Source organism: Berghia stephanieae, chromosome 3 (genome assembly GCF_034508935.2).
Source record: "Berghia stephanieae isolate SIO BIC M18660-M18661 chromosome 3, UCSD_Bste_1.3, whole genome shotgun sequence".
NCBI classification, from domain to species: Eukaryota; Metazoa; Mollusca; class Gastropoda; order Nudibranchia; family Aeolidiidae; genus Berghia; species Berghia stephanieae.
Genome location: NC_088362.1, coordinates 51,187,639 through 51,203,440, shown reverse-complemented (window position 1 = coordinate 51,203,440; position 15,802 = coordinate 51,187,639). Strand labels below are relative to the sequence as shown.

Below are 15,802 nucleotides of genomic sequence, written 5' to 3'. Positions count from 1 at the left end.
AAGTGAAAGTTGTAAAAAGTGCCAGCTGTCGGCTCCCACATGACAATTCTTGTGGCATTCTGTTTCTTGCCAAAAAAAAAAAAGATCTGAACAAGTGTGTATGAAATGTGCCAGACAAAGCAAGAAAGAAAAGTAGAAGAATAAAAAAACATCCCAAACAATCAATCTACCTCCCCTGGCCAGTCTAGGTAGACTGATTTTTGGGATGTTTTTTTTTCTTCTATTTTTCTTTCTTGCTTTCTCTGGCACCTTTCATACACACTTGTTCAAATCTTTATCTTACACTGGTGCCTGCTCCTTAATTTCTTAATTTGATATGTCCCATACCAACTGTACAAGTACCAGCATCAAGTGACAGACCTATTTGAGACATCAACGATCATGCCTCTTTTTAATCTTCTTTGAGGAGGGTTGAACAATCCATACCATCTCTGATTCTGCACGCCATAATATCCTTTTAATGGCTTCCCATACATCTCTCTCTCTTTTTCTCCATCTACTTCACATTTCATTTTCCCCCGTTCGTCATGTTTATTTATTTCCAAATCATCGCCTCTCTGTGGACCATTAAATTTCACTTATCTTATTTCTTCTCATCTTTATATTATATAGCAACTGATTTTGTGCAAATAGGAAAATAATTCATTATTTTTAATGTCATTCCAACCTAGATGTCTTGTATTGTATTTGAATTTAAAACAAAAACAAACAACAAAAAATTACATCAATTAGAATTCTCTTTTTTCATTCAAATTTCATTTTTCAACATTTGTAGACATAATGTAGAACAAATTTGCATGAATGTTTTGGGAATAAAATTCGAACATTAATGTATTTATTATCTTTATGTGCTCAAAATATTTAAAATGCCTTTAAAAAGTTTTTCAATTTTTTAATTGGCAATTGTTCTGCGATCAGTTGTCTTAAGTCGTAAAGAAAATTCCATACTCTTCCCCGATCCTTTTGGTTGTTTTGAGCGTTAAATTTCGATTCATTTATTTTTTCACTGAGGAACGTGCCATGCAATGGGGGGGGGGGGGGGGCAGCGTGGCTCAGCGGTACGGTTTTTGCTTCGTGCCCGAAAGGTACCAAGTTCGATCACCCGCCGCTGCTCTGTGTGGCCTTGAGCAAGTCGCATCGCCCTAGCTCAAGTTGCGGAGTTGCACTGCGACTGACGCCTGGGTTATCCCAGTCTTCCCTTGGAATAGACCCTAGACAAATTTCCCCTATGGGATGGATAAAGGGAATTTTTTTTTGTTTATTTTAATTTGTATTTTTCCAGTTTACGCCTTAAACCCATCAATCTTACAGTTCCAAGCTACATTGTAAATCGGGGTCTATAATTCATTCTCGAATGTAGCTGTAAGGAATAATGTGACTAGATTGTTTACTGTTTGTAATTGTATGACCATTACAAATCATGACGTGGGAGATAATGAAATGAATGATATATGAATAATATAAATCATGTTAAGTATCTTATACCTACTCATCACTCAAAAACAATTAATTACCTATAGTATTTTTGACAGGTTGAGAAATTAGGGAACAGGGATTGGTGTAATATAAAGATCTGAACAAAGTCAGAAAGAAAAATACAAGAAGAAATCCCCCACCCCAATGTGTAATGGTAGCACGTCTGACCGGTAATCAGAAGGTCTAAGGTTCGATCCCCAGTCGAGGTAGACTGATTTCTGGGCTGGTTATTTTTTTCTTGTATTTTTTTTCTTGCTTTGTCTGGCACCGTTTCATATACACTTGTTTAGATCCTTATTTTTGACAGAAGAAATTTAAGATAGTAAAGGCATAATAATAAAGTTAACATTGTATTGACATACTGCTTCAATTCGGTGTTAGGATTGCATTGCTTACTTGGTTAAAATCTATTTGGAAATAAAGATTTTGACCCCTCTCCCCATTTGGAATGATGTCCGGTCAAACATTCCTTTAAAAATCAACTCTAAATTTGAGCGTAATAATAATAATAATAATAATAATAATAATAATAATAATAATAATAATAATAATAATAATAATAATAATAATATCAGTTTGACATGGTAGGTTACATATTGAGGCGAAAGGACACACATTTTGAGACTGGGGGTCACGCTAACTCCCATTATTCTTTCACATTAAATGGTTATTACTATACGACTATAATAGTACATTATTTGGAAAAGGATTCTAAAAAACCCATTGGGATTCCAATTACTTGGTGTGCCCCCATTACGTCAAAGAGACTTAATTTCTCGGATGTCTTGAAGATACTGAATCACTAAATAACGTACGCTGTGTTACAAAGAAAAATGTATGAGGTTAGAGAGAGAAAGAGAGTTCCGATATTTCCCATTACCACAATTTTTGCGCTAAAGAAAACTGACAAAACAACTTTTGGGGAGAATAGTTTTATTTCACACTTTTTTGTAACCCCCCCCCCCCCACCCTTTATATCTTTGATGTAAATCTTATCTCTGAAATGTATTCTATCTCCGCAATACATCGACTAAAACTGTATAAACCCCTTAAGGAAGCATACATGTAAATAAATATCTAGCCCAAAGTATAATGACGCGATTTAAAAATTACGTAATAAAAAGTTCGACAGAGTAAAAAAATCTGCTTCCTCGTCTTCTGGCTAAAATTAAAATGGCGTCGAAAGAATTGATTTTTAAAATTGTATATGGCCATTGCAAAAAAATTGTCTTTATCGGCTTTATCGGAAAAACGCGGCTGTCCGACATCAACCGGATAGAAATGTTAACGAACTGGCTAATTTCCATAATCCAGTTTTCTATATAGACGACACACACACACAAACACACACACACACACACACACACGCGCGCGCGCGCGCGCGCGGATTTCATGTTTTATGTAATAATATTATAATGAAATACGAGATCGAAATCGTCTTGTTTGAATAGGCTCTCAAAACACTAAATAGATAGCAACCAAATAATATTTGAAGACATGATTGTATGTAGAGGAATATGCTTAGGACCCATAATACCAAATTTTTGTGTTTTTAAAAAAAGAAAACGTATTATCTACAAACACATACCTTTTTCGGCTCAATTACAATCGGTTTATGGAAGAAACTCCACACACATAGTTTTTACAGGTCTGATAAACGGACGGAATTATGGACTTGATTTCACATTGTTGTAATGGAAAATATTTTGCGTTGGTTTTGGAGTAGTTTTATTCCTTTATAGCATTGAGCCCATAACAATTTGGAGTTTCACACCTGTATATAGGTACACGTCGGGTAAAGAAAGATTCCCTTATTCGACGACAACTTGGAATCCAGCGATAGGAAATGAGATTAGCGGAAGAGTAGCGTCCCTTGATTGGACGTCACCCATAGTCTGTGACGTCACCGGCGGAAAAGTTATTAGAGAAAGAACGTCATGTTGGTTGTGCGCATGCGTCTCTCGTCCTCGCTTGAAGCATGCACACAACCAACATGACGTTCTCTCTCTAATAACTTTTCCGCAGGTGATGTCACAGACTATGAGTGACGTCCAATCACTAATCTCATTCCCTATACTGATATTTCCATGATACTATGTCTACTCTGAGGATCATCTTTCAAAAAACACCTTAAGATTAAGGCAGAACTTTTTTCCAGAACTTACGAAGAGTTTCGCTAACAGAATACGCCTTAAATCGAATTTTGATTTTAAGTTTATTAAATTCCAGTTTTGTTTTAAGTTCAGACTGACAATTTCCACTGTTTTATTGAACTTTTTTGTTGTTGCTTGTTTTGTTGTTTTGGTTTTTTTTGTTTCTGTTTTTGTTTTTGTTCTCTTTCTTTTTTTTTTTTTTTTTTTTTTTGCAATTGATCAATTCAAATGTCTTTCATTAGAATAAGTTACTAATGTTAGTGAGTAATATTGATGTAATTATGTTTGTGTATGTTCGTGCATGAATGTAAATGTATCTGTGTTTGAGTGTATATGCATGTGTATGTGTTTGTTTCTTCATATGTATTCTCAAAATTGTCAAAGAATGAATGTTTAAATGACAATTAATATTGTAAAGCGCCGCTGAGCACTTATGTGGAAATTGAGCGCTATATAAATAACTAATAGCTCTGTCGGAAAGCGCTTTGCGACTGACTAGCGTCCTATCCAAAGGGTAACAAACTAAAGCTTTTGCCAGTTATTTCCCACTAAAGAAACCGGGATAAACTCATGCTCGATGGACTGTGAAGGACTACCATTTTTCTTTTACGTTAAAATATATTTAAGGTTTAGACTTTTTGTTTACATCTTAATTTAACTAGAGCATTTATATAGCATAATATCCACTAAACGTGCTCAAAGCGCTTTATAATGGGTCCCTGACCAACAGCAATACGTAACATATAGCCTGTTAGACGATATTACATTTTTTACAGAGACAACTCTGTTAATAGCCAGGTACTCCTTTTACACCTGAGTACGGTAAGAGAACGTGTGTAAAGAGCCTTTTCCAAGGACTCAACTGCGCGTCGTGAGAGGCTCGAACCCAGGACCTTCCGATCCGAAAGTGAGTATGTCATATCACAAGACCACATAGCCGCACAACTATCGATATCTAAGGTAAATACTCTCTGATCAAAATGAGAAAAGATGGTTTTGTCAGGGAAAACAATATAGCGTGAGCGAAACCTACAAAGATTTTACATTATCATTGACAGAGAAGGCTGTCTCCAAATAGACATGAAGGAAATCTAGACGGAGATGGAAGCGAAGACGCAAACTAAGTTAATTAAGCTTAGGATAAAAACAAACAAGTTGATGGGTTATTTTTAAAATGGACGACCTGCGTATTTTTCAATGATGGTAAACACGTATTAATGTAGAAAACTGAAATTAGCGATGTTTGCTTGCTCTTTGTTTGTTTGTTTTGTAGTTGCTTTTTTTGTTATTTCTTTTTATTTTTTGCATTGTGTTTTTCAGATTGTAGAAAACAGAAATGTTTAGGTCATATTATCATCATTATTTAAGATTGGGTCACGTGGACCACCTCTGGACCAGTGTATTTTACATCAGATCACGTCCTTGATATCCTCCTATAGATAGTATGCAGATGACGTCACTCAGGCCTTTGTTATTGTTTTTGCCATCCGCGTTTGTGAGTTGTTCTCACTAAACTGTATTAACCTGACTATAAACGTTCATGGTTACACAGAGTTTGTATGTTGGTCCTTTATACTTCCGGATGGCAATGTTGTGAACTCCTTGGCCAAGCGCATTCTATCTATAGCTACTATTAATGATCTTACCATGTGCCTTCGTGTCCTTGTACTGGAATGAAATAATTTGGTCTGGCCTGAACCCCGCCTGGAACAGTCGGATGGAATATACATTTTGGGAAAAATGCTAATTTTTTCATCATATATCATCCTTCCATTATTTTGTAACAATGCGAGAGGGGGGAGGGGGATATTATTGCAGTGTCATAGTTGGACTTATTAATGGCTTTCTCGTATCTAATTTTGCTTCTGTTGAACTTGTCACCTTTAAAGGGTCAAAAATCCAAGGACTTGACCGTCGAGTTGCAGGTCAGAGGTCGGGTGTTAAACCACAAGACTGCAAAGCCTAACGCATAGTAAAGTTGGAAAATTTCATATTTCACAACCTTTCGTGCGGCTATGTGGTCTTGTAGTATGACACTCGTTTTCGGACCGGAAGGATCAGTGTTCGAGTCCCACCCTGAGAGGCGCAAAGTTTGATCCTTGCAAAATTCTTATTACTCACATTCTATCACCGTAATCAGTTGTAAAATAAATACCTACCCTTTAACAGCGTTGTTTCTGTTGGAGAAAAATTGTAAGTTTGCCTAACAGGTCTCGTATTGCCTCAGAGCGGGACTCGAACACGGTACCTTCTTATCCGAAGGCGACTGTACCCTATACCACTAAACCACAAAGCCGTACATTGAAACTTAGTCCTTCAATTATCGATGAATTTAAAAAAATGCTCATCTTATCAAAAACTCTCAAAGCTGATTGAGACTCCAGGGATATTGAGCAATGAGAAAATAATTGGATTCAATAGTCTGATGTCACAAGAGGTCTATTACTGGCATTAACCAGTTTAATTACCGTTCTTCGTAATTTGAAATTTGGACAGAAAACTCGCCCTTCAAACATCAATTGATTAACATGATCCTCATCTTGGCAATAGAACACGCTCTGAAAGAAGTTCGAAAAGTCATTCCAAAACCAACGACTCAAATTGAGAATGCAATCCCTAGAGAAATCGCCTATGCAGATGATGTCGATTTTATTGGATCAACACCAGCAAATATAGACAGCATACAAAATACCCTCATGAAATATAACCTCCAAGTCAATGCCAATAAAACCGAATTTACAACAATATCGAGGAACAAAGAGGAATGGAAAAGAACAAAGAAAGTCGGCTCACTAATTGGAGACACCGAGGATGTACAAAGAAGAAAACAGCTATCAAACGCCACACTCAGTAAACTCACCAATGTATGGATTAGAGGTGACAAAATAAAGAGAAAAACCAAACTGAAACTGTACCGTGCTCTGGTAAAACCGGTACTTCTGTATAACTGCGGCACTTGGGCGTTGACAAAATCCGAAGAAGAACATCTGGATGCCTTCCATCGCACACAGCTAAGAAGGGTACTGGACATCAAATACCCAAAAAAGATCTCAAATGAATCACTCTATAAGGTCACAAAAGAAAGACCAATCTCCCTTGACATTTTACAACAACGATGGCAACTTTTCGGTCACATACTACGCAGGGACAAAAACATACCAGCTAACCAAGCCATGTCGGGATACTTCCAAAAATACGGGAACCTTTTCAGAGGAAGACCGATCACAACACTCCCTGTGATCCTAAACAAAAACCTCACAACACTTGGACAAAGCATTAGTCTCATAACGGCAGGGGACCTTGAAAATATGAGAACCCTAGCAGAGGACCGGCAATATTGGAGACACCTCACACAGGAAATACTGGAAACAGCCAAGGCGACCCGATCTTTCGGTCGAGACGCGAAAGGCATCTAAGTCTAAGTAAGTCATCTTGGCAAAAGCTCTCAAACTTGGGATTTCGGCGAAGTTCCAGGTTTAAGTTTTTTTGGTCTTTTTTATTTTTTTGCCAAGATGAGGGTCATTTGAATCGATCGATATTTGGACGAGTTTTTCATGTCAAATTATTGAATACGTGTCTTCTCAGAGTATTTCAGTTAACTGATTAAACAACTCGACTTAGCTCGCAGCGAAGAACTGACAACAAAGCTGATGACTAATTATTTTAGAGTAATAAAGAAAAAAATGTTGAGCTACTATATAGAGCGATATCCACTAAACGTGCTCAAAGCGCTTGGCAAAGGGTCCCTCTTGACCAACATCATCACGTACCAAAAAGAACGAGACATGACGCCTGTTAGGCGATAGTACGATTTTTATTCCGACAGAGACAAAACTGTTCATGGTACTCATTTTACACCTGAGTACGGTGAGAGAATGTGAGTAAAGAGTCTTTTTTTCATTTTCAAAGACTCAACAATGCGCCAAGAGAAGCTCGAACCAAGGACCCTCCGATCCTAAAAAGAGTGTCATACCACAAGACCACATAGCCGAACAAAGATAACGATGATAAAAGATACCATTAAATGGCCTGTTCGAGGTACAAATAATGGGGATGATCTTTATTACTTTTCCATGTGCTCGAAGTCATTGGTCACATTACAAAGTATCCTCAAAATGACCCACATAGTGAAAAGTGTTCACAGTTTGAGAAATTTCCAACGTCACAATTGGTCATTTTACTCAGCATGACTCATGAGTATGTTTACAACTTTCATAAACAAAGCAGCGTGTTTACATTTATTGAGAAATGTCCAATCGTTGTACAGCAACAAATCATGTGATAGATGACTCTAGGTTGGACGAAAACATGAATATAGATCGCTCCCATTGGAAATGTAGTTGGCTACGGTCTGCTCGACGAAAAAAAAAGAATCAAAGTGACAAATTCGAGAGCAAGCATTGGAGTAAGATAAAGATCTGATAAAGTGAATATGAAACAGTGTCAGACAAGTCGGAGAGAAACACTCAAGAAAAAGAGAAACATCCCAAAAAATCTACCTGCCTCGACTGGGGATAGAACCCCAGACCTCCTGATTACCGGTCAGACTGCAATCGGGTAGTCAGAAGGTCTGCGGTTCGATACCAAATCGAGGCAGGCCGATTTTTGGGGTTTTTTTTTTACTTGTGTTTTCCTCTATGCTTTGTCTGGCACTGTTTGATACACACATTTTAAAAAGAAACAAACACAACAAGTGTGAAGCACAATGAGTATTGTCCAAAATATAGAAATGGAGTTGTATATGTGTTTATTTGTAAAACTTTTAAATCGATATTATCATATATCATATCATATCATATCATATCAAATCGCATTATATCAAAATATCAATATCATGTCAAATAATAATATCAAACACATAGCATATCAAATCATATCATCTCATATCATTCTTAATTTTGTTGTGATTTCACAGGTCTCGCCATTCTGTCGTTCACTTTATTCTCTTACAAGACGTGGACGTACAGTTCCGTGCCGACCTCGTCAGGAGATATATGCATTGTGATCCGCGAGAACGAGCAAGCCATGGAGATAATGAGCATCGTGGATCTTCTACTCATTCTGTGTCTTCCTTCCATTACGTTCCTAACGTTTGACTTGTATTTGTTGTTTCGAGTCATAATCACAAAGGTAAGCAATGATTATTTCAATGACTACCATTCACAAAAAAAAACGTAGTCCTTCCGAGCCATTAGGCCCATGGAACCAGAGATTATCCCGGTTTCAATAGCGTGAAATAGACAATAGCAAGTGCTTACTGCCCTTTGGATATGATGATGGTCTGTCGTATTTTTTCGGCCAAATCAGGAGGAAGTGATAGGATCATCCATATAAAAGTAGCAAAACAAAGATATCATAATTACTTTATTCCTTCTGCAGTCACAAATTTTGTTAGTATCCCTGTCTTGATTTTTTAAATTATTATTTTAATTTCCGAAGAAAGAGAGAGAGAGAGAGAGAGAGAGAGAGAGAGAGAGAGAGAGAGAGAGAGAGAGAGAGAGAGAGAGAGAGAGAGAGAGAGAGAGAAAGATATTGTGAACACAGTGTAATTTCCATTTTTTAAATCTAAAAAGTTTATCTTACCTTCTCGGCGCATCATCAAAAATGTCGACTGCACCCGGGATCGATCTCAGTCATTTTTATTGTGGAGCGAGTGCTCTCCCAACTGAGCTATCGGGACACCCATGTCAGAAAACCTGAAATCAATTATCTCTATCAGTTATAAAATGTGTTTCCATGACATAAAAACACTTGATGACTTTTGTTTTGTTTGTTTTTAAGGGTTTTACGGCGCTTGCAACACATTAAGGTCATATCAGCGCCAGTAAAAAGGAAGAAAATGGGATAGTAAAAAGTTCTAGAATTACAATAAAGCATCCAAGAAAAGGGAAGACAAAGGGGAATTTGTTCAAATAAGAAACAGGTGTAGATTCCAAAAGCACTCTATCAAAGTACTTAGTTTGAGATCACTAAAAGTCTCATCCAGACAGAAGCACAGGTCCCCGTTAAGAGGAACACACTCAAATGTTTTACAAATCATATATAATATAGATAGAATGCGCTTGGCCAAGGAGTTCACAACATTGCCATCCGGAAGTATAACGGACCAACACACAAACTCTGTGTAACCATGAACTTTTATAGTCTGGTTAATACAGTTTAGTGAGAACAACTCACAAAAGCGGATGGCAAAAACAATAACAAAGGCCTGAGTGACGTCATCTGCGTACTATCTATAAAGAAAGCATAATACAGTGCATAACAGAGAGATGATTTACAATGAAAAAAATATCATCTCCCAAAACTAACTATACATTTGACTGTTTCCCTCTCAGCCCGGGGATCCGGCCAGGACCAGGACAAAACCAAGTAATCTCATTCCAAGACAAAGACAGAAAGCATGTTGGGAAACAGATATAAGGGGATAGAAGACACAGTATGTACTCCCCTGCCCAGACTTGATACTTGATTACACGACTATTATTCATGTTATGCATTTATGATAATTACTCATAGCATCCGCCAGCCGGATATATACTTACAAACACACAAAATAATGTGGAACCTTATATTATACGTATAAAGTATGGTTACTATTGATGTTGTCCGTTAAGCCAAAATACTCACAACACCATGACAGCCGGTTATAACCCATCAAAATACAAAATGTTATGTAACCTTGACCCCGTGTATAGTCCTATTAATACAATTTAATGAGAACTACTCATAAAAATGACTGGCTAAAAACAAAGAGCTAAGTGACGTCAATTCCGTTCCATATAGATAGAATGCGCTTGGCCGAGGAGTTCACAACATTGCCATCCGGAAGTATAACGGACCAACACACAAACTCTGTGTAACCATGAACTTTTATAGTCTGGTTAATACAGTGTAGTGAGAACAACTCACAAACGCGGATGGCAAAAACAATAACAAAGGCCTGAGTGACGTCATCTGCATACTATCTATAGAAAGTATGCACTTGGCTAAGAAGTTCACTACATTACCATCCGGAAGTATAACGGACCAACACACAAAGTTATGTGTAACCATGATTGTCTATAAATAGTTCGAAGATGACGTCACCCAGGTCTTTGTATTGTTTTTTGCCATCCGCGTTTATGAGTAATGCTCACTGAACTGTATTAACCTGACTATAAACGTTCATGGACACACACAGTTTTGTGTGTTTGTCCGTTATACTTCCGGATGGCAATGTTATGAGCTTCTTAGCCAAGCGCATACTTTCTATAGATAGCATGCAGATGACGTCACTCAGGCCTTTGTTATTGTTTTTGCCATCCGCGTTTGTGGGTTGTTCTCACTAAACTGTATTAACCAGACTATAAAAGTTCATGGTTACACAGAGTTTGTGTGTTGGTCCGTTATACTTCCGGATGGCAATGTTGTGAACTCCTTGGCCAAGCGCATTCTATCTATAGTCTGGTTAATACAGTTTAGTGAGAATTACTCATAAACGCGGATGGCAGAAAACAATAACAAACATCTGAGTGACGTCATCTTCGAACTATCTATAACGTGATCCACCGCATCAGTCTGTCCGTGGCCTTCGTAAAGTTAACGATGGCTACGGGTGGAATGAACGAGATTGTTTTTTTATGAGCTGAAATCGAAGTATTAATGCTTTGCGCTCAGCCAAATAGTTCACAACATTCCCCAGCCGAAAATAACGTAACAACACACAAAACTATGGGTAACCTTGAACGGTCTGGTTAATACAGTTTAGTGAGAACTACTCATAAAAATGGTAGGCTAGAACAATAAAAGACCTGAATGACGTCAACTTCGTTCTATCTATAGATAGAATGAAGTTGACGTAACTCGGGTCTCGGATTTTTTGACATCCGTGTTTATGAGTAGTTCTCACTAAACTGTATTAACCAGACAAAAAAAACTTTTACGGTTACACATAGAATTTTGTGTTGGTCCGTTATACTTCCGGATGACTTGTTGTGAGTTACTTAGCCTCGCGCATACTATCTATCGATAGAACGAAGATGACGTCATTCTGGTCTTTGTTACTGTTTTTTGCCATCCACGTTTATGAGTACTTCTCACTAAACTGTATGAACCAGACTATAAAAGTTCATGGTTACACATAGTTTTGTGTGTTAGTCCGTTATACTTCCGGATGGCAATGTTTTGAGCTTCTTAGCCAAGGGCATACTATCTATACAGAGTTAGGAGATTCAGGATTTTTTTTGTGTATAAGAAAAAAAAAACTACATATTCTCCCAAATAAAAGCAATTATATAAGTTTTAATTTTAAATTGAGTTTGAAATAAGATTGTAAGCGACATGTTTTTCCAACAAAACATCTTTTCGAAACGATCGGTTACAAATATGATTTTTATTTACATATTTTGTAAGGTTTATTTTGATGGATATATAGAGAAACTCTCATCTTTTCTTTGTTGTCATCCCATATTCTTATCTCCTCCTTCTCTCAATACTGCCGTACTGTTAAAAAAGAATACGTATTTAAGACTTTGGCCAGAAAAATCGTCCTTCAAATATTAAATATTAAAATAGCCCTCATCTTGGCGATAACTGTAATTAATAACTGCGAATTCCCAGGTTTATGAGTTTTTGCAAATCGATCAATATGTGAAGGATAAATTTTCTGGCCAAAATTTTTAATACGTCATTTTTGTAAGAGCACGACAGAATAGGATACTGGTTTATAGATAGTATGCGCTTGGCGAAGAAGCTCACAACATTGCCATCCGGAAATAAATAGATAGTATGCAGATGACGTCACTCAGGCCTTTGTTATTGTTTTTGCCATCCGCGTTTGTGAGTTGTTCTCACTAAACTGTATTAACCAGACTATAAAAGTTCATGGTTACACAGAGTTTGTGTGTTGGTCCGTTATACTTCCGGATGGCAATGTTGTGAACTCCTTGGCCAAGCGCATTCTATCTATATAACGAACCAACACTCAAAACTATGTGTAACCCTTAACCTTTCATAGTCTGGTTAATACAGTTTAGTGAGAATTACTCAATATTTGCGAATGGCAAAAAACAATAACAAAGACACGAATGACGTCTACTTCATTCTATCTATAGCCATGAACTTCCCACCGAACCAGAAAGTGGATTACATTCAGCCATGGATGGAGTCTTAGGAGCTATACAATCTTGTAGTCAAAGTTAATCCCGGTTTTGGAAGCGTTAAACCGCAATCCTTTCTTGTTGACCTTTAGAGAGAACACTTGTCCTTCCCAAAGTTCTTTTTGATAGATTTAGGAAATCCATTCTCCCAATGACACCAGGGTGGGGGAGGGTGGGGGGGGGGGGGCTGAAAGGTCAATAAAATCCGGCTGGACAGCTGATCGAAACGGATTCGTTTGCGTGTGAGGCAATCGAATCCCCTATAAATAGATCCAGTGATGCCTCTCCTAAATTGATTCAACCTCTGAATTAATAAGAAGGGGATATGTCAAATAAAACAAGGGCACTAAATTCAAGGCCACTAGTCAGATTCCCTATATTGAATATACCAATGTTGTCTTGACCTACAAGTTCACTTAACAAAAGCAGGGGAAATGATTTTAGACTCCAACCATTCAACCAATGTCACACCACCACTCCAACAATTTAAAATAATTTGTCTAGAGTAGGGGGCGATACAAAATATGGGAAGGATGAAGACGTATAAACGGTCTGTCTAACTTCCGTTCAGACAATACTCGACAATTTACGCTTCTTACACTCTTGCTCTTTGGAATCCGGATGTGTACCCAGCCGCTGCACGAGCTTACGAGTGCGCGTTGTGAACAAAGTTCGGATCCCAAAACGCAACAGTGTAACAAATCTTTTATTTTACCCCTGTATTGATTTCGATTTCGTCATCTTTGAATAAAAGACTTGTCCAAAAACGTTTAAAGGTTAAGTGTTGTTCTTTTTAAAAATCTTATTTGTACAGAATCCAAGAGTGATTGGCCGTGGGATATTTGTATTCTGTTTGTGTGATCACCTCATCAATAGAAACGTTATGACAATAAACTGAAAAAGTTGGGTGTGGAATTTCCCTACATTACCTTACTTCTTTTTTAAGAATCTAATTTTAGTGAGATTTAACTCCAGATGATCTGACGTCATTAATAATTATTGTAAACGTGTTACCATTAAATTTTACAATTAATGGGGAGTGAGAGTAGAAATATTAGATTTAATATGTTATGACCTTGTGTGTACTTATCCTATTTGATCCAGTGGTATGTCGCAACTGGATCGTGGGTTTTTTAATTAGATAAATTAAAATAGATGTCAGTAAAAAAAAAATTCTGGACATTTTATTTAAATTCTCACCGGCGATAATGCTCATGAAAGTTATTTAATTCATTCTGTGATGATCGCGGTGATCGCATGACGTATTTGCGATAGAGGTGGAAGGTGAACTTATTTATCATATTTTTTAATACTGGAGAGTAGTTTCCATAGCAACAATCATACTATACAGAGTTTTGTCATTTACTGCATAATTGTCTCTCGGGTTTATGACAGAAACGCGCAGTCCCTCCAAACAAATCCGAATAATTGCTTGTCAGATTATTTTGTGTACACTAGCCTAAGTTCCTTGAAATCATGATGCGTCTTATCAAATGATTAATATGAAGAGTGGTATAAAAAGATATTGAGGAGGAAGTAGTAGTAGTAGTAGTAGTAGTAGTAGTAGTAGTAGTAGTAGTAGTAGTAGTAGTAGTAGTAGTAGTAGTAGTAGTAGAAGAAGAAGGAGAAGAAGAAGAAGAAGAAGAAGAAGAAGAAGAAGAAGAAGAAGAAGAAGAAGAAGAAGAAGAAGAAGAAGAGGGAGGAGGAGAAGGAACAGGAGGAGGAGGAGGATGAAGAGGAGGAGGACGATGAAGAGGAGGACGATGAAGAGGAGAAGAGGATGAAGAGGAGGAGGATGAAGAGGAGGAGGAGGAAGAAGAAGAGGAGGAGGGAAAGAAGAAGAAGAAAGGGAAGAGTCGGAATTTATTTTCTTTATTTGTAGAATTCATTTCAAAGTTTATATTTATATTCTACTACTTAGAAGCATTCGTGTTGCCATGTTTATAACAAAAATTATTTTATTTAGATAAAACATTTTTTCCACAACAGCAGAGTCTAATTTTTATTATGTTAAATGTAAACCTAAAAGTAAATCGTTTGAATTTCTTCATAACTTTTTGTTTGTTTTTAACGTAAATTTATTTTTTGATTATTTTTATCTTATCTGGTTTTTGTTCCTCTCTCCTTGAGATGCTATGTTGATTGTTAAATAGTATGTTAATAATAAACATGAATCCTTTGATGTTTTTCATGCTTTGGGTGTTTGATCCTTGCTTTTAATAGAAATAAAAAGTTATAAGCATAGACAAGTAAAACAATGTTATCAAAGAGGCCATTTTCATTTCTAAAAACATTTGTGATTGGTGTTGCTTCTTAATATCTTTTAATAGTAATCCCTTTGTTGTGAAAGAAAAAAAATGTGTTTGTATTTTAATTACATCGTGTTTTAATGTGTTCTATCTATTTCTAGTGAACACATATGGTTTATTGGATAGGATGCTTGTCTATCACAAAGTACTTTCCACAAGGACTAAAAGACCCAGCTTCCCAATCACAGCTGGATGGAATGGAGGTGTCTTCACCCAAATCGATCACGGTCATCTTGTATATGAAGCTAGTGCTCTACCAACTGAGCTATCGGAACCTCCCGACCTCTTTTAAGAATGATTCATTCTTACTGTGCGGCTGTGTGATCTTGTGGTATGACACTTGCTTTCGGATCGGAGGGTTCTGGGTTCGGCGCATAGTTGATTCCTTAGAAAAGGCTCTTTACTCACATTCTTTCATCGTACTCAAGTGTAAAATGAATACCTGTAGCAGTTTTGTTTCTGTCAGAAAATAATGTAATATCGCCTAACAGACGTCATGTCTTGTTCTCCTTGTTGCTGTTGGTCAGAGACACTTTCTAAAGCGCGTTGAGCCCGTTTAGTGGATATTACGCTGTATTAAAACTCAATTATTTATAATATATTTTATACTCTAAAAAGCAATGTATAATAGAATAGGTAATAGGCAAATCCATTCACATCGTAATTACATCCATTAATTAATAGGCTCTCGCTAAGAACCGGCAAATTTGATTAGACAGCAAGACAT

At 37.0% G+C, this 15,802-nt stretch overlaps 1 protein-coding gene across 1 annotated transcript in view; it reads left to right on the top strand.

The window, feature by feature from the left end:
- Window positions 1–15,802, top strand: part of LOC144967957 (uncharacterized) — a 125,404-nt gene that overhangs the window by 89,906 nt on the left and 19,696 nt on the right. Inside the window, exon 6 of the mRNA XM_078905763.1 lies at window positions 8,545–8,759. Coding sequence (XP_078761889.1) covers window positions 8,545–8,759 — 215 coding nt within the window. The remainder of the gene's footprint in view (window positions 1–8,544; window positions 8,760–15,802) is intronic.